Source organism: Patagioenas fasciata, chromosome 7 (genome assembly GCF_037038585.1).
Source record: "Patagioenas fasciata isolate bPatFas1 chromosome 7, bPatFas1.hap1, whole genome shotgun sequence".
In the NCBI taxonomy this organism is placed as follows: Eukaryota; Metazoa; Chordata; class Aves; order Columbiformes; family Columbidae; genus Patagioenas; species Patagioenas fasciata.
The window spans coordinates 8,300,278-8,325,313 of NC_092526.1; the positions used below are offsets into that span (position 1 = coordinate 8,300,278).

At 38.7% G+C, this 25,036-nt stretch overlaps 1 protein-coding gene across 4 annotated transcripts in view; it reads left to right on the plus strand.

Annotated features, from left to right (window-relative positions):
- NCKAP5 (NCK associated protein 5) overlaps positions 1-25,036 on the plus strand; it is a 374,621-nt gene that overhangs the window by 263,402 nt on the left and 86,183 nt on the right. For all 4 annotated transcript variants that reach the window (XM_071810787.1, XM_065840878.2, XM_065840881.2 and 1 more), the window contains 2 exons: positions 14,619-14,687; positions 20,925-20,963. In XM_071810787.1, the coding sequence (XP_071666888.1) occupies positions 14,619-14,687; positions 20,925-20,963 (108 nt within the window). The remainder of the gene's footprint in view (positions 1-14,618; positions 14,688-20,924; positions 20,964-25,036) is intronic.

Sequence of the window (25,036 nt, forward strand, 5' to 3'; positions counted from 1 at the left end):
AAGGCCAAGACTTGGACATTATAAAAGAAAAGTGCTCAATCACTCATTATAACTGTTTCCCTTTAACAAACCCGCAGGTTTCCTTATTTTCTTCAGTCAGTCAAGTGGTCTGTTCCTCCGAATAGTCCTGATTTTAAATGTTCTTGGTCTTAATGTTTAAGTTCTTTAGGAAAAAGTTCTTCTAAAAAGAGGGAGCAGATAAGACCTAGGTTTGTCATCCAGCTTTTTGGTAAACTGTAAGAAGAAGAGTAATGAGAAATCGGTTACTTCGCTAGGCAATGTCCTCTGTAAAGTTGCTTCAGCAACCGTTCCAGGTCAGCTGAAGAAATGGGTCTGCGGGTTGGGCATTGTGTGAGAATGTTGTGCGTTTAGACAGAAGCAGCTAAAATATTCTTTTCTTATATGGCATCTCTTCTGCTGAAATACTTGGTTAGCATTTCTTGTGACAGTTATGATAAGCTGGAAATGAGCAGAGATAGGCTTTTCAGTTAAGAGGTCATATGGCTGAAACAGTTTCTCCTTACTTACCTCCTAAAAGCTCCTTCTTTTTCTTTGTTTAAGAATTATGGAGTTTGTTTCTTTAGACCTTAGAGATGTGCCAGAGAAAAGCCTGTCACCTCCTTGAAAATTCATTTCAGTCCTGTATTGCATTTGATGTCATTGTATGCCAAAACGATTATGTACCCGTTAGACAAATGTGTCACCGGTTGGCTCTGTAGGACTGCCCTGAGTAGGGATAAGATTTTGTATATAATGGCTGTTACTTTTCTTTCTGGTGTGCTGGCTTTATTCCTGTATCCAGACTTGTGCAACTGTGTAATAAACAATATCTCATCTCTGTGTGTTAAATTTGACTCATATGCATACACACCGGGTAGAGAACCTTGATTTGGGGACAACAGTTATGCTTGCAACTACTACTACCAATAATGACAGTTGTAATATTCTTTTTCTTAAATAAGCAATGAGTGTAACCTTAAACTGTAACCTAAAACTTGATCTGTATCAACACAAACCCAGTTTTGTTAGACATTGTAGTGTCTCCCTAGTGCCATGCAGAGATAGCTGTTCTGTACATATGTGCATTAATATAATTAAATTAAGGTAGGATGAGTGAAACAGAGAAAGAGGCCATGTTGCAAACTTCTTGGGAAAAAAAAATAGTCTTTATATATAGTTCCCTGCCATGTGAGATAGTTCAGGTAGTGCAGCTGCATGGCATAGTTTTCTTTTGAACTAATTAACACTTCTTGAAAGCCAGGGCATTAGCCCCATTGCAACAATGCATTAGCAACCTGAGCCAGCGTTCACGGATCTTCACAGAGCTGCTTGGTGTAGTACTGACGTAACCTCAGTGCTACAGAAAGAACTCGTGTCTTCCTCTTGGCTCCTCTTGCCGTGGCAGAATATATTCTTTTCTATTCCTGTTGCGGTCTTCTTTGTGCTCTTTTTATCAAATACTTTGCACTTCACAGTGACCCCAGGGCAACTATTCAAGATTTTACCCAGTTAGTTGGGTAAAAAGAGGTATTCTTAGTTCATTGTAAAAACTTGCAAGTATTAGGGAAAAACTGTATTTTTTGCAGAGAAATTGAATAGAAGTAAGAGATGAGAACTTCTTATGGTTTTTGAGCAACTGATTTGCCCTGCTAGTGACCTCTGCCAGGCAGGAATATTTCCCAATTGCAGGCCAGTCTGACAGAGCAGTAATGTGATCGATCCTGGGTATATATTACATTGCATAGTATTTCATACGTTGATTTATTTTTGTTCTTTTTCCGCATTTTCCCTTTAGGCCAATCGATCAATCACTGATACTGCTCTTGAACAGCAGCTTGGATTAAGAAACAGCAATATTTCATGCTTTATACTAGTGTTAGTGTATTTGGCTATCAAATTTGGACAGGTGAAGGGGGGTGCAGTTCTAGTGGCCGCACTCGAGTTGCACTTACTTGTGTGTGATGTGGATTTGGCTCATTATGTAGATCCGAGCCGGGCTCTTGTGCTGCTGCTACTGAGCTTTTCATGCTTGAGCTTCTCACTGGAGCACCACTGAATCCCATCAACTTCATCTTAATGTGTGTTCTGTATGAGTCCGCTATTGTCATCCAAAGCTTGTTTTTATAAGAACTTCTACAGTTTGCTACATTCTCCCAAAGTGTGTAATTTAACGCTTTTCTTGGACCTCCTAGGCATGTAGTTTACCAACAAATGTAAGTACAGAGAAGAAAATCTGAGATAAATTTTATATGCTGAGGAGCAAGGTTAAGTAAATAATTGGAAAGTATTTAGCATTGTGCAGTAACACTTAGAAATATATAATTAAAATAGAATTTACTTTCCGTGCAGCTGGCTTTAATGTTTGTTTTTGTAGTTTCATATTTTCTATTTTCATCAGATACAAAAGCTGTAAAATTATCCAAGTGAAAAAAAAGCCTCTGGCGCATCTCTGTCTGTAGGAAAAAGCCTTCCCAACAGGCTTATCTTTCACTTTGATGTTACGGAGTATGTTCTTGTCCTGGCCGTTGACTTCCTTCGCTCTATTGCTATGAATGTAGGATCTGAAGATAACCTGTTAGAATTCTTTGTAGCGGGAGCTGATCCTCAGAGCTAAGCTGTTTGTTCTAAGGACCTGACATCCACTTTGTGTGCATTTTGGGGAGTTTACTCCTGCCGAGCTCTCGTTAAGCTCAGCAGCGGCTGGGGTTCCTCTTCCAATTTTGTGCATTATAAAAGAAACCCAGTCCTTTGGCTCCAAGGCCACGCTGCAGTGTGAATTGTAGCCTGGTCAGTGTGATGATCAGAAAAATCACTCGAGAAGGACACACACTGCTTGTCCAAGCCAAAAAGCCACTGTAGATGCACCTGATGGCAGCCACACAAAAGGAGAAATTTCGTATGGCAAGTCAGGATAACATTCTGGTACTGCCACGCTAGACAGCCCTGACCATCCGCCTTGTCTGGAGTGCACACAGTCTGCAGGGCGGAAAAACACACGCAGCTCCAAACTGGTGAAGCTTTTAAAAGAGACCGACTTCGGAGTCTGGGTTGTGGTTCTTTTAAGCAAAATACAATTACTCTGAAAATTCACCGTTCCACTCTAAGAGATTAAAAAGAAAATGAATCAGAACTTTTAATTTAACAAGTGTCAGTGCAGAAATGAACCTACCGTGTATTACTGTGTGGAGTGGATGTTGTTTGCTGCTCACTGTGCCTATAAAAACAAAAGAGAAGAACGTTCAAAGCTTTCAGGGGAAGCAGGATGATGTTTGCAGATAGAGTTTTATTTCAGCAAGAAATGAGCAGTAATTTTGTGATTCAGTTACTACAAGTTAGCTATTGGCTACAAAACAATTGCTGTACATGATATGTCATTTGATCCTGTGCGTAGTAGGGAGCACCGGTACCTGTTCTGCTTCGCTTTGCTTTGTGACTCCTTAGCTGGAAGGGAGAGAAATAACAGAAACCATCAAAAGAAGTTCATTTTGAAAAACCTGGGGCAATTGACTTATGGGTGACTTCTGATGAAGAAAGTGAAATTGCAGGAAACATTGCCTTCGGAAATAACTCCATGCTCCCGTATAGTTAGAAACAGAGAAACTTGTTATGAATTTGTGTTATGAATTGTGAAACAGTTGACGTTAATAGCTTATTGTGGTGGAAACCTTTTAACTCCCAAGTCTTTAAAGGAATAGAGTAAAATGATTCATCGTAGGAGAAGGAAAAGAATGTATTTTATATTTTATTATGTTTAAAAATATTTTGTGACCATTTCAATTATAACATCATGCAAGACCTTAAATCTATAGCACAGTGTAGTGAAGAAAAGTCATTCTTTTTACCAGAATTCAAATGAAAATAAGCTCGAGGGATATTTTTATAAATGAAAACCAATTGTATATTGTTTTCCATTTCATAAAAAGTCTTACAGCGGAAAAAATGAGATTTTCCCACTTAAAGAATCATTGGATAATAGAGAACTGATGTGAGTCTCCCATCACACAGCCAGTGAATGTGACATTTAAGCATGTGGGATCAGAGTTTTCCAGGCTGTCAGTTTGCATCATTTTATTTCATAATTATTTTTGTTTGAACTAAATGAAGAAACTTAGGATAAATAATTAGGAAAAAATATTTCTTGATAAGAATTCAGCATCTGCTTTCTCTGAAGACAGAGCAAAACAGCTGTTTTTTCACCTTCCAGTGAGAGACAAAATAACTGGTTATGGGAGACAATTAAGTGTGGTGTTGATTATACATTACAAGACACACAGGAAGAAAAGCAGGAATGCATTAAAGTTTTGAATCTTCTCCTTTTATCATCAACCCCAAGCAAACTCAGTTGCTCAGTTTCCCGGGGAGGAGAGTGGGTGAGTCGGGAGGAGGTTGGTGGTGTTGTTCCTTGAAGTTAGTGCCGAATGTGACTCCAAATTTGAACTGTTTACTATTGTTTAATAACAGCCTTTCAGTTCAGGTCCATGGAGCAACCTAGAAGTACCAGTTGTGGCATTAGGGCCATTTCTTGCATTGACATATGAAATTATATTTCATATTAATTCCAATGACATTAGAAAAAATACATAAAAGCGGCTTTAAAGTAGAAGAGCTGCTCTTCGTAGCTAGAATTTCTAGAAAGTAAAAAAAAAGTCTGTATATATATACATGTAATCCTTGGCTTCCTGGTACTTAATTCCAAGATTTTCTACTTAATTCCATTGACTATCATTTTTAATTTATCTTAGTTGTTGAGGAAAAATAATTCACATTTTTAATTAATTATATTCTAATACCGAATTGAAAATTTTAGTGTGATCTGCCAAAACTTGAAAAGGGAAATTAAACTTACTGAAAGGAATAGCTAAATTCTTGAATTTCAGCTTTTGAAGATAATGAGCACCTTGGGCTTGGCGACCTTGGGCACCTTTGTGCTTATACCTGTACTTAGATATTGAAGTGTGTCCTGTAAAGACAAACTGTTTGCACCTTGGGCTTCATTTTCCATACCCGCTCCTCAGAACCGGTAGTTGTATTCCCTGTGTTTACTGTGAACATCTCAGCTAGACAAGTGGGGAAAAATAACAAATGACATCTCTTGGAATAAAGTGCCCAAAAATTAATTTTCATATCAAGGTCTGCAATACCCTATGCTTTTCAAACTCTACGTTAGATTAACCTTGGAGGTGAGTATGCGACTCAGGAAGGTGTGGAGAATGGAATCACAGAAAGCAGAAAACTGTCACTGTGGTAGTAACCTCATGGGCAAAATCGCAGAGGTTTGAAGGATAACTCATTTAAAATAAATACTAAAGTTGCCGTTCTGACGGCTTGAAAAACTCTCCTGAGAGTACCTGAGTTTTCCTCAGACCTGAATTTAAAAACAAAAGCATTCTGTTTTGTCATTAGGCAAGTGAATGTTTTCAAAAGTGGTTGCCATATGTATCATTTCAGAACGACACAAAGCCCCAGAAATATTTGTGCTGGTTTCGATGTTGGTTTTAAATTTGACCCAAATCTTCTGCAAAATGTTTTCTTTCAAATCAAAGCAAGTATTTTCTTTGAAAATGACCACAGATTTTTACTGAGCGTCAGCTTTGGATATATGGACAGTCAGTGGTTTTCGGCTACTCTTTATTAATTTCAAAGAATCATAAATTTTCTTGAAGAGTTTGGTCTTTTTGCAGGAAAAATTGAAACAAATGCAACTGGCCAAATGTGATAAGATTAATTCATATAGGAGTTTTAAATGCAAAGATGTTTATCACATGTTAAATACAAATTGATATCAAACACCAAACGCCCTTTAGGATTAATCAGGTTCACTCTGCTTGCCTTTATCTGCCTCCGTTAATTGCAGGAATCTGAGTTTCGCTTACAGTTTCAGGATCTCATACTTCTTTTATGGACCAGGGATTTCATTTTTAGTTCTTTGATGGAAGAAATAACTGCCTGTTAATATTACATGGGGAAGCACAGTAAGTCTGTCAGAGTGAAATGCTCTCAGTTGCTAACAGAACAGTTCCATAGGGGAACAAATCACTTAAGAAAGAAAGAGAAAACAAAGAATGAGATGGAACAGCTGCCGCTGGTTCACGGTTTGCAAGGGGAAGGATCACCAAGTGGTGTAAATATTGGAAAATCGGAAGTTAAACAAATTTCACAACACAAACGCACCGTTCCTTGCGTAAAAATTCAGTCTTATGTCTTACATTTGTGTGATGGCATCGTGGCCTGTACCACGTGCCCGCATGGATGCTGCTGGGGAGACCCCCTGTGCTGTCAGAAAGGGGCTGTTTTGGGAAAAGTGGGTGAGTTTCAGCATTCCTTCTCCTTCCCGAGAGCCCAAGACACGGCAGGATTGGCATCGCGTGGCACCACGGCTCTGTCTGCCCAGGAGCCTTTCCTTGGCTGGCCCTTCTACTGCTCCTTCAGAGCAGCTGCTTCTCTTTAGGAATACTGTTTATGGGAAGTGAGTGTGTTGGTCTGTGCGCAGAGCCAGGTGCCACGCTGAGGCACGCAGCTCAGCGCCTTATTCAGACCGTAAGGGCTAAAATATAGAAGTCCTGCTGGGACTTCTGGTTTGCCATACTCATACTTCTATGCTCTATCAAGTGTATATGCATTATACAGACCATCATGTGTATTACGTACGTCTTTAGCTTCAGGAAATATACACAGATTTATGCTGTCTCTGCTTATTTAGATCTCCTTTAATCCTCATCCTTAAAAAAAAATGTTTTGCATGTGATCACTTGGAAGCATTTTTGGGAAAAAAAGCATCCTTCATAATTTTCATGTATTTGTTCAAAGGCCTGTATTGGCAGTGCTTTACTTATGAATATATTGTACATCTATTTTATTCTCTGTAAATAATGGTGGAATTTGCTGTTTTCTGCAGTTTGCATGCAGGTAAACACACAAAGCTATTATGTATCTCTGAGTAGCCAAGATATTTATTTGCTCAAAGATAAACCCTTGCTTACAATGCAGTCTGTTTTGCTAGATCTGTTCCTAACCTTCTCTTTGTAACGTCAACTCCAGACATTCCTGTGGTGTCAGAAAGGAAAATGTTGACAATACTAAAGGCTTGTCATTCTTAACTACTGTAGAGTCAACCAAAATAAAAAAGACAAATACCATTCTTAAACCAGTTTAAAATGTCTGGCCCCAACTTCTAAAAAATAATAATTAAAAGAAAAAAAAAAAGGTATTTCACCAGGAATATGAGGTTTACTTTTAGTCATTTTTAGGAGACAGTCTCATCAGTAGTGTATGAATCTCATTTGGGTTTGGTTTGTTTAATTCAACTCCTGAAGTTCCTCTGTTTATCTAATATATGCAGATATGAAGGATTAAATGATAGCTCTCCCCTTCTTTCAAATAGAAGGCTTCATCTGTTCGGCTGAACTTGTGATGTTTCCTCCCGTGGGATCCGGGAAGCCCTCGGGAGGCCGGACAAGAGCTGAGTGCTGGGGAGCCCAGCACCAGGGCCCTGCCTCAGTCTCTCCCTTGAATCTGCTGCAGACCTGTGGATAAAGGAGCAAGTTCTGGTTTCTGATCTCTCTCAGCATGAAATTCATACAATTTTCAAAGCTGTTACATAATTTTCCGTGTAAATTCATGTTTAAATGCATGAATCAGGTCATCAGTAGTTGGTAAAACATCATATGCAGCTGCGCAGACCTTGGGCTGCTTTTATTAGGAACATTTAAACCCAAGTTTTTATGTAATCTTAAGTGGTTGCCTTTCAGATGTTGAATAAATATCTTCTGATTTCTAGCATACATTAGAAGAAGAAGGTTACAGCGCCCTCTATGAGGCTACAAACCCATTGTTTTGGTTGCACAGCTATAGCATAGCATGGCCTGTGGGATAAGCTGCTTTTGAAATCTCTTCGTGGCTTGTTCTAATGTCACTTTGCTTATGTGTCAGTAAAAAATTTTAAAATGCATTGTTTAAATTTTAAATTGGAACAACGATCACTATCAATACTACCCAGTAAGGTTTAATATGGCCTTTATATAGACAGAATTATAATTAATAATTATGTCGTTCTGTATTTTATTATGTAACACGACAAATGTGTTGCTTTTATGCCACGTTTTACCTGAATGTGAACTGAACATTGGCTGAGTATTTCAGATAAAATGTGACAAATGGTTTTTAAGTGCGGTTAAAGAGAATAGGCTATTTTGTTATGCTAAAAAAGATGGCATATGTGGAAATGATGCAGTTGGGTAAGGGAGCATGTGTTTTGAAGCAAGTTTGAGAAACCTGGTAGTCATCATATCACTAACTTGTTGTTTGGTTGTTTTTCCCTCCTCTCCATGAGGCAGAAGAAATAATGAGGACTAGGACGTTTGAGAAAACATACAGTGATATTTTGTTAAGTATTAGTCCACTAAATTCACTGCATACTTCATCAGTCCCTGCCTTTCTCCAGCCTTGGTTCCCATGCGGGGATGGGGCCCAGGGAGCAGAGCTGCAGGGAGATGCTCCAGGGTTGCTCCGTGGTGGAAACTGTTACACAGGAGGTGGAAACATCCAAATGTTGACAGGCAGGCTGGGAGGTGAGGTTCCCATTTTACTCCTGGTGAAGATTTATCTATAGCAATATAATCTGCACTGGTAAGTGGCCAGTGGAAATGCTTTTATAGCGCTAGAATTTAATTAAGGCTTTTGTTGCTATAATTCTGTTGATTTAAAAACACGAATGTAATTTTCAGCACTTCTAACCAGCATTAATACGCTCTTAAACTTCTCTGGCAATTTGTTGGGTTAGTCTTTCGAAGGACACATTTTCTGTGTAACACGTACAGAATAATACAAACAGGTTCCTGTGACCCAAGATGAGGTGGTTCAAGTGGTAAACTCTTCCTAGAAGAGCAGCTTACCAAAAAAAATGCCTAAGGACCTAAGCAAAGATTTCAACAGCGTTACTTCTTACTTTACCAACAAAAGACTTTGACCTTGTCTTTGACCTCTCGTGTGCGCTGCATGAAGCTGTAACCACAAAAACATGCAAAATCAGAAGCCGAAAGCAGGAAAAATATTGCTGAGCACATTTGCAGTGCTTGGGCAGCTATTAATACACTGCACATGGCAAGACAAATGAGTGTCTGTGTAGATCAATAAAGCTTTCTATAAATGGACAAATGGTTTAGTATGAATAACAAAGAAGTGCACGTGGTAAGCAGTGTTGTACATTCTGTCAGGGATTTTAAAGTTCACTGTCATGACTCTGTTCCTCCTGACCTTTGTTGATGATACCTTCAAAGCACGTTGAGCTGTTAACTTGACGTACAACCTTTAGACCTTTCATCTCCTGCCCATGGCAAGGGGGTGAACTAGATGATCTTTAAAGGTCCCTTCCAATCCAAATTCTATGATTCTATGATCTCCTTTTCCCTTAGTGCAAAATACATACTACTCTCCCCTTCCTTCTCTCTTCCTTCCTCCATCCTTTTGTCTCAGCTCTACAATGGCTGAGTAAGAAAAGCTGTCTTGTATGTGCTTCTCTTTTATTCATGCCTTCTAGTAGAAAGTTCAGTGTTTTAATTAATGTCATTGTGGTTCTAGAAGTGTGGAGGGCTGTCTGTTTAAGGCTTCCTGATAGGTACAAGAAATAATTCTTCACCTAAAGACCCCAGTGCACCAAATACATCCTAATTCATAAATTGTTGAAACAGCCTAGCTAGATAACAAAATGCTGTTGTTCCTGTTCTCTTGACTTTATAAATCAACGTGAAGTTTAAACTTTTTGAAAGACACTTTAGAGCCTTAAATCCAAATCTTATTTTCAAACATGTTTCAAGCACTTCAGTTTGCTCTTTCGAGGAGCACACAGAAATGGCTTTTGCAGGATGTTAAGTGAAAGATGTCCTCTCAATTGCCACTTAGAGAGGCAAATCTGGAGGAGACATGGATGTCTCATGACATTCTTAGACATCAGATTGTGTCTGCCACTTATACCAAACACCAATAAATGCTGAACAAAGTAGACAATCCTTAACCTGTTGTAATAATTCTCTATAAAATCATTAAAAAGGAAGAGGAGAGAATGAAGAAATCATCCTAAATGTCTGTTTCAATGCAAGAATATAAATCCGTATTTATTTCAGCTATTTGTAGTCTGGTGCTGTTATTCAGCTGAAAGGTGCCATGATCTGTGAGTGCAGGTGAGGACTGAACCCCCCCAATGTCTCAGTGAGACTGGTGAGAGATTTCGTACTTTGACCGTGTAAACTCAGGAAAAAAGATGGTGAGCTGGAAAGGGGGAGAGAACTTTCTGGCTCACAACTTGCTGATAATGAACAATTTTTTAAGACAAACTTTCCCTGTGTTTTAGGGCAAGGGGGTGGGAGGTTTGGATTTGTTTTTTAACTATGATGCAACAAGCTGTAGTGTCTTTTGCTGTTCATTAACAAAAAAGTAGATATAACCACATTAAGAATATATTTAAGATGCATTTTCACAAGAATCTGAAGTTTAGGTGGTTGTACTGCTTGAATGGATGCTTCCTGTGCTTTGGTGTTAAAGGTATCCTAAAGTTAAATATCATAACCATTTTAGATTTTTTTTAAAGCTCTAATGAATTGTCGTGCCTTTACTGATCCAGTATGTAGCACAGTTATAGAGACATGAAAAAGGTTAAGGCTACTGTCTGTCTCCTTGTTTGTTCTATAGCATAATGAACAACAAATCGTTATGAACCAAGAAACTTCTTACTGCAAAAAAGTTTTAAGGAAACATTGTGTATTGTGAAACAAATACAGTTTATTTCATTCCACCTGACTTGTGTCTACATTCATGGGAAATAAATGTCAGATCCTTATCCATTTTGGCAGAACAGGACTAGACCTTAGTGCATCAGGTGTGTAGTCTGTTACCAGCCTGGAATAAAACAGAGCAAAGAGCTGCCCCACGGGAGGAAACCCAGAGTGTTCTTCAACATCTGTGAAGGGGAAAGAAAGCGCTTAGCTGACCTAGAGATAAACTTCATCATTACCAGGGCGATGTTTTCCATCCTGAGAAAGGGATTACAGCCATTGTTGACAAAGTCTTTTGGAATGACTCTCTTAGCAAGGGTATCAATACAAGGCAACCTCTTGTTTTATACAAAGTAGTCTGAAGTTTTTGCTTTCAAATTTATTTTCCCTAAACTCAGTCTCTCAATTCAGAACAAAGTTGCCTGTAATTAAGGCAGCTGAAGGTTCTTTAGCATTATCCAAGTGAAGACTGAAATCTTTAAATTTCCCAGTGTTTGGAGAGACTTGTGCAAAATGCTTTCCTACAAATCGGAACTAGGAAGCAACTCTGTTTTGACTTTTGTAGAATCCGTGAATCTATAACAATCCAAAGGCAACATGTCATGTTTCATTTAATGGTAAGTTATGGCACAATTACTTTTGGCTGACAGAATGATACTGTGCTTTGAGAGCTGAGCCCAAGAAGAGCCAGGCTTACCTGGTGCTGTGTTGCTTGTCTGCAGCAGCTCGCTGGGCTGCGTCACTTGGAGTGTTTGTGAACCTGAAGGACAGAGACAGTTTATTTCTCTGTGTAACATAAAATATACATAAATTCCCAAGGGACAGCTATACCTGCAAGAAATCATTATAGAAATCAGTTGATATCTAAGAGTACTGTGCTCAGTAATGAGTTTTTTTCCTGTGTAGTCCCCTGCTAGGCTGTGTATGGGAGAAGGGGCTGCATTAGGGGTCAGCACTTCTCTGCCTCTGGGTGCTTACAGGTGTGCAACAGCTTTCATGCTGTTAGAAGTGTGGGCTTCTTATTGTGCCTTAGCTTGGTTTAAGTTTGGCCTGAAAATAAAACGTAATAGTGGTTTCCTCCAAGGAGACCTACTTTGCTTAACTGGCAAAGGATGACTAGAATATGCAATACTGGAGGTAGACAGATCGCTCTGAGCAAAAATTAAGCAGGCTTACAATAACATCAAAACCCAGCGGTTTACGTTAAATGAATGAAGGGTTAGATTAAGAGGCAGGGTTTTGAGACCACAAGTGCTATTACAAATTTTCCAAATGAATAGTTTTGGGGGAATGAGGATTATTATCAAGTATTCAGTTGCAATATAGAGTGATTTAGTATATCAAGTACTGGTTTTCCCATGTTGTGGGTACTGGCACAGGATCTTAAGCAAAGTCAGTCAAGTGTTGCCTTCTAGTGCAGTCCTCATTACAAAAATGCCACATAAATAGGCATGATTTGCTCGGCAATCAAGAAGCACAAAAGTCAAGCTAACGTTGACTGCATTACATCCCTTCACTACACTTTCAAAGCCAGTGCTGTGAAAAAGGGTTTTATTATACGGATGTTTCCACTGTGGCTTGATAAGAGGGAAAACGTAGCATTTATTTATAATGCTGTCAAGTTCAGATTTCCTAATTTCGGTAACCTGTTTGTAAGGGAGTAGCTCACTGAAATCAGAGATTCAGCTAACAGATCCAAGAAGACTTAGCTTCCATTTTACAGCCTCACAGCATTAGAAAAATGGAGTAAGAGAAATACAGGGAGTTCTCTGGGAATTTGGGGTAATACAACTATGTGGTGTAGTTCTTCTAGATATCTCTATATGGGAACAGTCTGCCCTAACTATTTTAAGATAAAATCATAGAATCTATTTTTATGTTAGTGAAAATGAAAATTAAAGAAATTAAACCCACAGGTATACCAACATGAGTGAGTTAAAGGCTGTGCAGACTAATCCTTTAATGATTGCTTCAAAACAGTAAGAAGAATTTATTTTGGATGGCATTTCAGGGTGATAGTCATGGAGAAATAATCTGTAAATCTTTAACTCATAGAAATGCATTTTTATACAGCAATCATCTCTTTGTTTTCATTAATCAATATTCAAGAACAGTCTGTAGAAGCAAACTGATAACTGTAAATGAAAGGCACTTCGATACGGAGGACTCTTTACCCTCCAGCTTCTGATTTCTTACTGCTGCTTTTGCAGATTCTCCTTCTAGTTTGCTTCTTCTGCATCTGTACTTTTTGCTGCCTCATCTCACGATGCTCTCTGCAGGATCACCCATAGACTTTTTATAGCCGTATGTTGAATCCATCGGTAGGTGACATTGTGAAAAATTGATGCAGAGCATTCTGCCACCTTTGCTGGCTCTGATGGTACCCTCAAGATAAAGCGCTGATTCCATGCAGTTGTTTATTTAGACTTGTAAATAAGTAAACTCTATAGGCCCTTGTTTCTTACCTCCCTTTTATTCATTACTCTCTTCCAATATGCTGGATAATTATGTTTGTTTACTTTTGCTTCCTAATCTTAATTTTAGGATTTAGGTACATTTGAAATTGTTGTTAGTGAGCTAATTTATTGAACTTTGGGATTTTCATTTTGTTGAACCTTTGACTTTTCTTAACAAGGAAGAGAGAACTGTGTGTCTTTCCACAGAATCTTTCCATACAGTACATTACATTAAATTTGTCTCTGAAATTACAGATGTTAACTATATTTATGACTGCTGATTTGTATCACCACAATTCTTTTGAACCAGCATTTGTTGAACTTTTATAGGTTGACAGAAGGTTAAAGTGAAGCAAATAATGTAAATTGTGTAATAGTTGTCATTATGTGGATGCATTGATTTTAGTGTTACGATTTTGTGATGTGAAGTTATGCGTGGGAAGCAGGAAGGTTTCTAGAGCAAGTTTGAACTCATAGATTTTTATATATGGCTTTAGTTTCTCTGTCTTCAAGAGCAAACTGGTTGAAACTTGCTCTGATGCAACTGTATACAGCACACTTTAGAGATTTTCTTTTTCTAGTACTGAAAGAATTCCTAACATCAAGTCATAACATATAGAAAAATACATTGATTTACTGTAATTTACATACCAGATTGTGCGGTTTTGAAGTTTGCACTATGCAAAAGTATGAGTGTAATTGAAATTAAAGATGGACGAAAGGCACTACTATACAGGAAGCTTAATCATATTTAAACTGACATACATGAGAGAAAAACTTCCTGACTTTAAGATTGCATTTAGATGTAGTAAAATACCTCTCACTCTTGAAATGATAGGAATTGTTTTTTAAGTAAAGACTAATACATTTATCTGGTTCATTTAAGGGGTGCAATTCACAAATTAGCTATAGTAAGACCAGTGCATTTGGAGCTGCCCAAGACAGAAACCAGGGTTATGAGGAGCTGCCGCAGTTAAAAGTTTACATCAGATGGCCTTTTGTTTCCTTTCAATAGTAGCTGCCCCTGTTTGCTTCCAAGTGACTTTCTCAGCAAGTTCACTCTAAACAGAAAAGGGGGAGTAAGAAAAGATCTACCACTATTTTCTATAATGTTTCATTGCTATTGCATCTGAGAATATGAGATTGTGGACATAGTTGATTATCTGCTCTGATATTGTTCTAAATTGTAATGCACGGTGTGAATAATCTCATAAACGAATGTCGCTTCTGTTTTTACTCAAAATAGCAACTTGTAGCAAAATCTATAGTGCTTTTATTCTGGATCTTGAAGAAGTGCCCAAAATAAGCACCCTGAGAATTTTTATAAATTGTCATGTAGTTCAAGATACCCCTTGATTAATTTAGATATGTATTTATTTATTCTGTTTTCCTGTAGGCAGAGAATTCAGCGCTGGCTCTGGAAAATGAAAACCAGAGAGAACAGTATGAAAGATGTCTTGATGAGGTAAGGTAGATAAAAAGGTTGTTCTTACCTGGTACTATAATTAAATGAATAGAAATGAATCTCTCCCTCTCTTACAAGGTCGACATTGTTCTGCAATTTTCTACTATTACCTCATTCTAATTAATTCCAGGAACATGTTTTTGGCAGTCACAGGTATTGTTCTTTCTGACCTCTGCTGTAAGCTGTTTTGACCACATCTCTTCACTGAAAAGTTCATAATCCTGTGACCAATATTTGGAACAGGTTTGGTTTCACTAGGGTGAGAAAATGATAATTTTCCTATTAAGTTTTGTGGACTTCTTTTATGTGGAGTGGAACACAGGTGACAGTGGCTTTTTCTGGTAAAAATCCCCCAGCTTTCCCATACAGTATAGTCTGTAACCAGGGAATTCAGTCTCTCATCTCCCCCTTAGGGTTACATACACAGCTTTTCATGCTGGGTTTCTCTAGCTGTTGTCTCTCTTATACTACTGCACAGCTCAGCTTCTGATCAGACCTTCCAGTTACAGAATTCACCCATCAGTTACTGTCCGAGCACTCTAGCAACACTCACCATTCCAGAAATGTCTAATATCTCCTATTGCATGCAGTTTTCTGCATATATATACTGATTCTTACTTGTTCCTCCCATTTGTCTTAAAATAAGGCTCTTCAGTGTACGCAAGAGCTTAAAATAGTTTTAAGACTTAGTAGCTTGAGGAGTTGCTTAGTAGAAATCATTTACCCATTCCATAACAAGAACGTGTAAGTAGTTAGCTGACATACAAACAAACCAAACCAAACAAAAAAATACCTACACCAGCTGTACCTTTGAGAAAAGAGTGCATGAGTGTGCAAACCACACGTAGCAGATGACAATTCATCTCTTCATACCAGCATTTTAAATTTTTAATTAGCATTTGCTGAAGTGTTACTAGCATGAGCTATACAGCTACGGTGCAAGAAGCCTCCAGTTTAGTGCAGATTTTCATCAGCAAATCCTCACTTGTGCCTCTATAGCATAATTTTATCAAGGAGCAGGAGTAAAGGACTTGCAGATACAGTTTCCACTTGGTTATATCCTGTCTGTTCTGTGGCACTGGGATAGCATCAGAGCCTTGGTCTGCATTGGACTCAATCACTGCATTCAGTGCACACCTGAATGATGTTTGGATATCTTGGTAAAAAGGCTGAAATTATCATATAATTACTGACTTTAGTTTAAATTACAGAGCTCAACTTAAAATTATTTTCTGATTGTCTAGGACAAAATCTGCCTACATAATTAATTTTGGAAACAGGTAAAGTGCCATAATTAGCCATTCCAGCAAAATGCTCCGTTCAGGTTATAAAGACAGAAGATATGATTTATTGTGTTTGCAGTAGCATGTTGGATTTCTGATCCAGGGTTGTGGGTTTTGCATGCTGTTGCAGTCTAAAGAGTGAATAATTATATCAAACTATTCCCTGAACTTTATTATCTTCAAGATTATGTTGGTCGTTTTCAGTCCTCCCATATTATCACAGCTGTATCCATCTTCTCCCACTGTGTCAACTTTGTAATGAGAAAGTGCTTCTCGTCACCTGTGGTTTTGTACTTCCCTGCTTTATTTTTATTTGTTTATCTTCTCCCTAATTTTGTCTTCTGTTTTGTGTGCGGTGACCTCTCTTGTCCTTCCCTATGGCTTGGCATCACTTTTTCCTTCTCCTCCCCCTTCCAGCCTCCACAACACTTTGGCAGTGGCACTGTAACCAACATTGGTTTAGCTGGCATGAACTTGGACCTCATCCTTTCTGATCACTGAGCCAGTGACTCAGGCAACAAAACCATGGTTAATAATTGCAAGTTCTAGAGGAGTCCCAGGTTAGCACCCACCTGGGTATGTTCCCTTGGTGCAGCTTCACAAGAAATTGCATGTTCTCACATAGTTCTCACAAAGCTTCATGATAGTAACAATAAAGAGAAAAGGAGATGAGACATAAAGGTAGTTAGTGAATATCTCAGGCAGTGACTGTGAGAATGAGACTCTTCTGAGGATGTGTTGCATGTGACAGAATCCTTTTCAAACAGCAATTATTTCTGGAGATCTTAATAAAATGCTTTCCTTAAATATTGTCATGGGGAAAAAAAAAATTCTTCCACTTGAAAATTTCTTTAAGACTTTAAGTCTGGTGCTTCCTCTGTTCATAACTCTCCTTAAACCATCCTCACTTCTTGAAGGTGAAGATCTCTTCAGGCCTTCCTTAGTTTGGGCTTCAGGAATCCTTTAGTAGTTTTTAGGAGCAGATGTATCCTCCAGAGCTACGGACCTGTCTTGTGCTACGGCTCCGTTTTGCCTCAGGGAGACCTGGTGGGTTTAAAGGGAGGAACAGAGATGCTCCCGAGAGCACGAGTCTATGACCATGCCCAAACCTGAGACAATTAAGCCTGCCACCAAAAAACTGGAGTGCCTCCTAGTTCTGTTAGTTTAATTTTACCTCTGCAGTCCAATTAGTTCTGAGTGTATTGAACTTCTCTTGGACTGACACACAGGGAGCACTCACCTCCAAAGCTAATCCCTCGCCATTCAGCAACGTGTTTGGGTTGCTTGACAGGCCCTTGAGCTAATGCAACTTGGGAACATCATTTGTTAACTATTGGGCCCTCGCCATTCAGCAACGTGTTTGGGTTGCTTGACAGGCCCTTGAGCTAATGCAACTTGGGAACATCATTTGGTAACTATTGGGAGAATGCTGCCATCTTTCACTCATTGCTGAACATCTTCAGGTTGCAGCGTCTCTCCCCTGGGCAGAGGCAAAGTCTGCTCAGGGCACTCAGGCATCATTTAATGTGGCCGCCCTGCCCATCATGTCCCTGCTCGGTCCCTCAGGCCTCCTCAGCGATGTGGTAGGGACACTTGCCACACACAGTGTGCTTTCTGCTGGGGTGCTGGTGGTCATTAGGCTGCATACAAAGGATGTAAAAATAACCACTGTAATTTTTGTGTTTGTGTGTGACAAGAAGATACTAGAGATGAGTTTTTAAACCTGTGCCTGCCATTATTTTCTCTCATTTTTTTTTAATCAGTTGTTTCACATCATTCTTCTGATTGATATAATATCCCATGTTTAATATTGTATGAATACTTGCACTTATGACTTAAAAATGCACGCTCTGTAAGAATTTTCAAGGTAAAATTCAATGAAACTCAAATGTTCATAGAAACAAAATCTGAAAAGAATATGGGTCAAGCTGAAGTGAGTCCTTTATGAATTTTAATAAATATTCACTGATTTTTAAAGTAATTGTTCATCTCTGAAGTGTAGATATAAACAACTTTACAACAGTATTTGAAAGAAGGTGTCATTAAAATGTTCCAGTGCTTGATAAATAAGGAAAGAGCTCATTTAATTTCAGAAATACTCCATAAAAATATCTTTATGTCTCTGAAAATGTAATGCAAAAACCAGGGTTGTCCTGTACCTTTGAGTTTTGAGGTTAACATGCTTAATCCTAGTTTCCTATCCTGGAATTCAGCTGTCAGTTTATTGGTAAGTGGTAATGTCATGTTTATTCACATCACTGTGCCAGCTGAGATTTCTGTCGAGCTTCACCATACTTACATGCAGGAAATTGTGCAACTTAGGGTGGGTGATAATTTTGCTGATATTTTAAGAATTAGCTACACAAAACCACTAAGTTATCTTCAAAAGGCATTCTCTTTTTAAAATTTGAGTAAAATGTAAGACCTTTCATTTTAGTACACTTGAAATGTCTGTGTGTGTGTGAAACCATACGTTAAAGGCAGCTGTGTAAAACCTCAGTACTTGTAAAAGGTGTAATAGATGTTACACTAGGGTCTCTTTTCTTTGATTAATGCTTTTATACCTTTTCTGTTAAGACCACTTTATAACATGTACATGTAAACATAACTGTGTAAGGAAAAAGTGAAGCTGGACCTTTTCTCTCTTATTGCAATCCACAAAAGGAAACCTCATCTAAAGATCTTGGCTGTTAAATTCAGAGGAAAGGCAGGCAGTGTGAAGGCAAGTAGTGTCATCTCCTACATAACAGCAGGCTAAGAAACCAACCATCTCTATTCTGTTCCTTATTTCACCTTGATTAAATGCATGAATCACAGGTCAAGTCATCTTACAGCCTGATTTTTACTCAGATTGAGGTGCAGTTCTGCCTCATATCAGTGGGAATTTCACATATTCTGCATCTCAGAAGTCAGTCCCTCTGCTTCCAGTGATCTTGCTTTCCTCAGGTTTTGGTAGTTGCAACCATCAGTTTTGTAGTGCTGGCTTATGTTGTTCATTCCTATCATGGTGTCTCTTGTGAAAATGAAGTTGATCTGCTAGCTTATTGGTTTATTTCCATCTGGACACTAGCACTGCTGTAGGAGTGGAATGGCAGCTTCATTTGAAATGCGAAAGTTTGGATATGATTTCACTTACTGACTGTTAAGTTAATTTTAGTAACTGCAGAACATTTCACTGAAGGCTTCCCACCTCTGTTCCTGCTGCAAATCAAGAATATAGACCTGAAAATCTTTAAATGGTAATAGCAACACAGTTTGCCAAGTTGCTAGATACTAGAATAAAATAACCTCATTTTGTAAAGAAACGAGTTACATATCTCTCTTATTGAGATCTATGGGAGCTATGGATCCCTGGCAGGTACTTTCAGTTAGGTACTTAACTTCATAGAGTCAAAGCTGGAAGATTTGTCACATATGCATTGTCAAGTTCAGGTTTTTTCCCATTTGGAAGATTATGCCATTTACACTCCTCTGTGCAATATATAAAGTTATAGGAGTAATTTTGTAGGCTATTCTGTTGTGAGTGACTAGTACATACTTCAAAGAACCTTTTAGCTCTTCCTTGGTAAAGTAACTCCATGTCAGAAAGTAAAGAATTAATGTATTTAGTATGGTTTGTCCAATTTTCAGGTAGAGCAAACAGATGTTAGAAGTACATGCCAGAAGGAACACTGTCGGATGTGGATCCTGAAAGCCTGTAGAGCAAAGCACATGGTTTTCCAAAACCGTAACATATTTACTACTGATGGTTGTTACTGTTCTAATATTAGTCTGTGTCTTCCGTTAAATCATGTATAGAGCTATTTTATGGGGCCATTGTTCCATGGACTTCCTTAAGTTAAGGACCAGTTTGGAGAAAAAAATTGATACTGAGCAATTTTATGAGAGTGTGAATCAAATGTAACTTTTGGATCTGACAGAACTGATTTACAGAAGTCAATTCATTTCAACTCTTTCCTCACAACTCAGTTCACATCAGTGGTGTGGGGTTTTTTCTTGAATTTTCCAAGAGTAAGAAGAATAAATGCAGATTGGGTGATAACTGCGTGTGCTTTACTGTAATTTTGAAAGCCCAAAACCAAACCAGAAATCATAAATACTGTATCTTTTCAACAGAGTGACATCTCTGGTTGCTCTGCCTAGATACAAGAGCAAAAATACAGGGAAACACATTGTTTGGTAATATATGCATAGATAATTTTAAATTACATTAGAAACATAACAAACGAGTTAGATATCATCAACAGAAAATCTAATCTCAGTCCCTCTTTCTGACCCTCCTTCTTCCCCTGCCCTGCCCCTATGCCTGCTGGTAAGTATAAATTAGAAAGGATGTATGAAATAAATAACTTTGAAAATTCCCTGTTGAATATATAGTTCTACTAATCAATGGTGTGTAATCTCGTTCAAGTCAATTATGCTATGTGGTGTGAATGCCTTCCAGCCACATTCTGATGACAGTAGGTACTTTAATTTTCTGTGGCACTTTATGGTTTCTGCTTGTCATGATAGATGTACCATTTTGTCAATATTGAATCAAGAAACAATTAAACTTCATGAAAACAGTCAGCACTCCATCCTCGGCTGGTAAAAATCAGCTCTAGTGAATGCACTCAATCCATGCTGATGCACACCAGCTGCGTATAGGACTGGGACATTTTAATCTGGTGCAAAGAAGAGATGACAGAAGTTAACCAAATGTTTGTCATGTCACACTGCAATTGGTACGATACACGTTTCTTTATAATGATGACTAGGACAGAAGTAGTTAATGTACACTCATGTGTTCGTATTAGTATTATCTGGTGAAAATACTAGTAAATAATGAAAATAAGAATAAATAAATTGGTGGTGGTTGTAGATAACAAGTGGAGTGTAAAGCCTCAAAATAAGGTATTGTTATGTGTAAACACACATTATAACATACTTAATCTATTTTATTTATTTATTCCAGGTAGCCAATCAGGTTGTTCAGGCTCTACTTACTCAAAAGGTAAGTTGTAGTTGGGCATTGTGGTATAACTTAAAGCTTGCAGATGTTCATTGTTCATATATAGTATACTTTTTTTTTACCCAAGTGAATAAAATCTGTGAGACTGTACATCTTTAAGGCTTAATCGTATAGGATCCATACCCATTTTTCATCGCTTACCTCTATTGAGACAGTGGCAACTGCAAATCCTTCCTCCAGATGGTGATTTTTCCATTCCCTGTCCATAGTGAGTTATGTCACTCCCACAGTCCGTTCCTGTGGAACGTAAACCAGATAAATGACAGTGCGTGTCAGTAGCTGGCACAATCACATGCTGTGGAAGGAAAGACTCCCTGGTGTGGGTGTGTGCTGCTCTGCGTCAAAGAGAAGGCTCCATGTCCTGCTGCTCCATTCTGGATAAGCAAGAGAAGCACAGCGCAGACAGAATTCTTGTAGGGTGGCTGCAAACCTGGCAGAATGAACAGATCCACTATGGCTTCTAGAAAAGTCTGTTCTGGATCACATCAAGTTTCAGTTCACACTCCACATCGTTGGATATGAAATATGGTTGTTTCAGATAGAACCTAGTGGGAAGAGTATAATTGAAAATTGGCTTGCTAAAAGAAGAAATGATCTGAAAAAAAAAGTAAGATGAAATTGAACAGAGAGAAGAGCAGGATAATACATAAGCAGAAATAATCAGCTGCCCAGAGAGGGAATAACTGGTAGGACAATTCTACAAAACAGTGGTCTTTGAGTTGAACGTGATTCATTTTGTTGAGGGGAGTTGGGGAGGAAGGCAAAAAAAATATACAGATCTGTAATAATAAGCTGTGAATCCTTCAATATTCGTGAAATGATCCTTTCTGAGTTCTAGACCACTTGATGAATGTGGCATTATTAAAATACTTTGGATCATTTAGCTTTAAAAAGATGAGTCTGAAAGAGACATAAATACAGTCTTTTAGCACAGATAGTGCAACAAAGAATATAAAGTGTCTTGTCTACACTGAATGACAGGACAAGAAATAATGGTCTTAAAATGCAGCAAGAAACACCAAGATAATCAGAAATCTCTGCCTCACACCAAAAGCTTTATAGATACAGATATAACAAAAGTACTGGACTAGGTTTTGAGGACTGGCTGGACATCAATTAGAACAACAGGACATCATTCAGAACACCCCCCAAAGGGGGAGAGCAGGGATGGTGGGTGACAGCAGGGCAGGCAGGACGCTGAGCTCCAGGTGTCAGGCCTGCAGGCAGCAATCAGGGTCCAGCTCTGTCCTGTGGCCACTGGGCCAGTCCGTGGGGAGGAGGTAGGTCCGAGCCAAGCCAGGGTGTCAGGACACAGCTCGGGGTCAAGGAGGCGGGAGGTTGAGTGCAGGCATAGCTGCACGGGCACTGCTGTGGGGCTCAGGCATGAACACGATGACCTTGAACTCTGCCAAATAAACTCCTAAAAGTGGGGAGTGTGCCCTGAACAGCAGGGTAGGCAAACATCCTCACCCACAGCCCTCTGCACCTCAGTGAATGGTAAATAGGTGCAGAAGGTTGCGTTTGGCCATCTGCACATCAGGAAGAAGGTTGGATACCCTTCTCATCTCCTTACTGGGCAGAATTTTTGTGAATCAATTTTATGACGTTCTGGATAGATGAAAAGTTGCACAGGGAGATGTTCTGACCCCCTTAAGTCCGCTCATGGGTATCCTGCCCTGAAGGTAGAGATGTCCAGGTGACCTGTAGGTGAGCAGTACAAGGCTCTGGAGGGTGCAGCTGCCTGGTATACAGATAACGTATTCCTGTGGCCCAAGCTTGCATCAGGAATCCAAAAGTAATAACGTTCCCTAAATCTCTTCACCCGACAGCCTTGGCCACAAAACAGCCTCGCAGCTGTTAGCACAGGTTAGGGTTGAAAGTATCATTGTTCAATCCCATGTTTTTTTGATGCACAGCAAACCTTTTACTCGAGAAGGGGGATATTGCCTTGCAACAGTTGGAAGTACTGTAGCTTGGAGGTGATTTGTGCAAACCGCAACATATGGGGAAGCTTGCACTGTTGCTATCGGTGCTGTATTACTCTTCCTGTACTCTGTGTACACATATGCTGTATGGTCTGTGTATCACCAATCTGCAGAGCTATTGCTGGAACAACTTTTAGAAACATAACTTCATCTATTTAAAAGAAAAAAAAAAAAATCCCAAATCTGTGTTTCAGTACAGCTTAAATAGAAATGCAGGTATTCTCTCATATTAATGCACACAAAAACCTCATCCACATTTTGTAACATAAAACCGTATGTGATTAAATATTTACCAGAGGGCTAATCTCAATATATTAATCTCTAGTTTGGGAATATTATGGTTGTTTCCAAATGAAGAAAGGAGCTTCCTGAGTCCCTTTGCGAAGGCACCAGACATTTTGATGACTACATACTTTCCAGTAATGAATCCTCCCAAACCCAGAGGAACCAAGGAGTTCATACGGATACAATAAAAACAGATTTTAATACATTTAATAAAGTGATTTACTTGGTATTGATGGTATTTAACAGCTGCTTACCTATTACTGAGTAATAACAGCTAATTTAATATCCATAGAAAGAGGAAAGAGGGTACTCTTCTAAATGCTAATGATTATTAACTGTTACAGTGCTCCTGACACCATTCATACAAGTCCTTTTATAAGAAAAGACAGGAACACAATGACATACAATAAAGTGGAAGTTGGGCTCTTCAGTCCCAAATAGGTAGATACTGGAATCCAAACAGTAACTAGTAAACAGATAAATCTAGCGTCATGCAGCCAAGCAGTGAGACAGAGCAAGTTGTGCGACAGTGAGATAACACACCTCTGGGGCAGAGTGAGACATGAAGAAAAGCTGAGAGCTCTCAGAAAATGGAGAAGAGTGATTTTCTACAGTAACGCACACTGCGTAGGCTTTGCTGTGAATTTGGAATTGTCCCTCAAGGACTAATTTTTGTTTAAATCAAGTACATGCTGTAATGTAATGAATAAAGCACTGTGTACTCACCAGTATGTGGAAAGACCGTGATTCCACTGGGAGATTCCGGTGACACAAATTGAGTGAGCAAAGCTTGAGTGATTTATCAATGTCACTGAAACCTTGAAATGGAATTACAGTCTTAAATGTGCATTTTTCAAGTATATAATTTGTTACAATACATATAGAATTTTTCTAATATGAGAGGCTTTTTTTTTCATTAAATTGAGATTTGTGCTGAATTAACCACACAGCAAAATTTCACAATTCTGTGTAGCAAAATTATATGGATTTTCTACCACTTACTAATAGAAAAATTTACCTCTGGGAAATCTAAGTCAGAAAAGCAACAATATGATTTGAGACAGACCAGTATACTCTGATACTTACTGGAAGCATCCATCCTTTCTCCTTCCACCCAAACACTTCTCACATCACATGAGATAATAAGAGTGCTAGGAACTGGAGAGAATTAAGTGTTGAAACGGAAGAAGTATGTTCAGATGAAGAGCAGCATATTTCTGGAACCTCTGATGAGGGCGTTGTGTGCTGCTTTGGAAAAGGATGATTCTCATACTGAAGAGAAAATGTGAGACTAGAGACATGCTTTGAGATTACTATAGTGAGACCGCAGGAGTACCTTAGATATTTGGGAGATTGCTATCTTAATAGCTGGTCGTTTTGCCCACAGGAGAGGAATTATGTGCTTCAGACATTTGGTAGTTGTATTAATTGGTAATTTTAGGGCTTCAACTTTTAAAACTCAGCCTTTATTTTACCAGAATACTGGTACCTTAATATGCCTCATTTCTCCTCTGGACTATGTGTAGCTTTACCTTTGGCACAGTTTATAGCATCGGGGTGGGTAATCCAGTACCTTACATTTCACTTTTCACAGAAAGTCTGAAGTTTGGAACATAAATCTTATGGTTTTAAAACTGTAAGATAGGAAGGTTTTGAGCAGAGGCATTGCTAAGATTTAATTTTTTCAACTTTGTCAGTTTCTGTGAATCATTTTTCCCTTTCAGTGCACTTAGTGGTGTTGAAATGTTAAACACTTTTAACAGCTAAGGCTCTTTTAAATTCTCT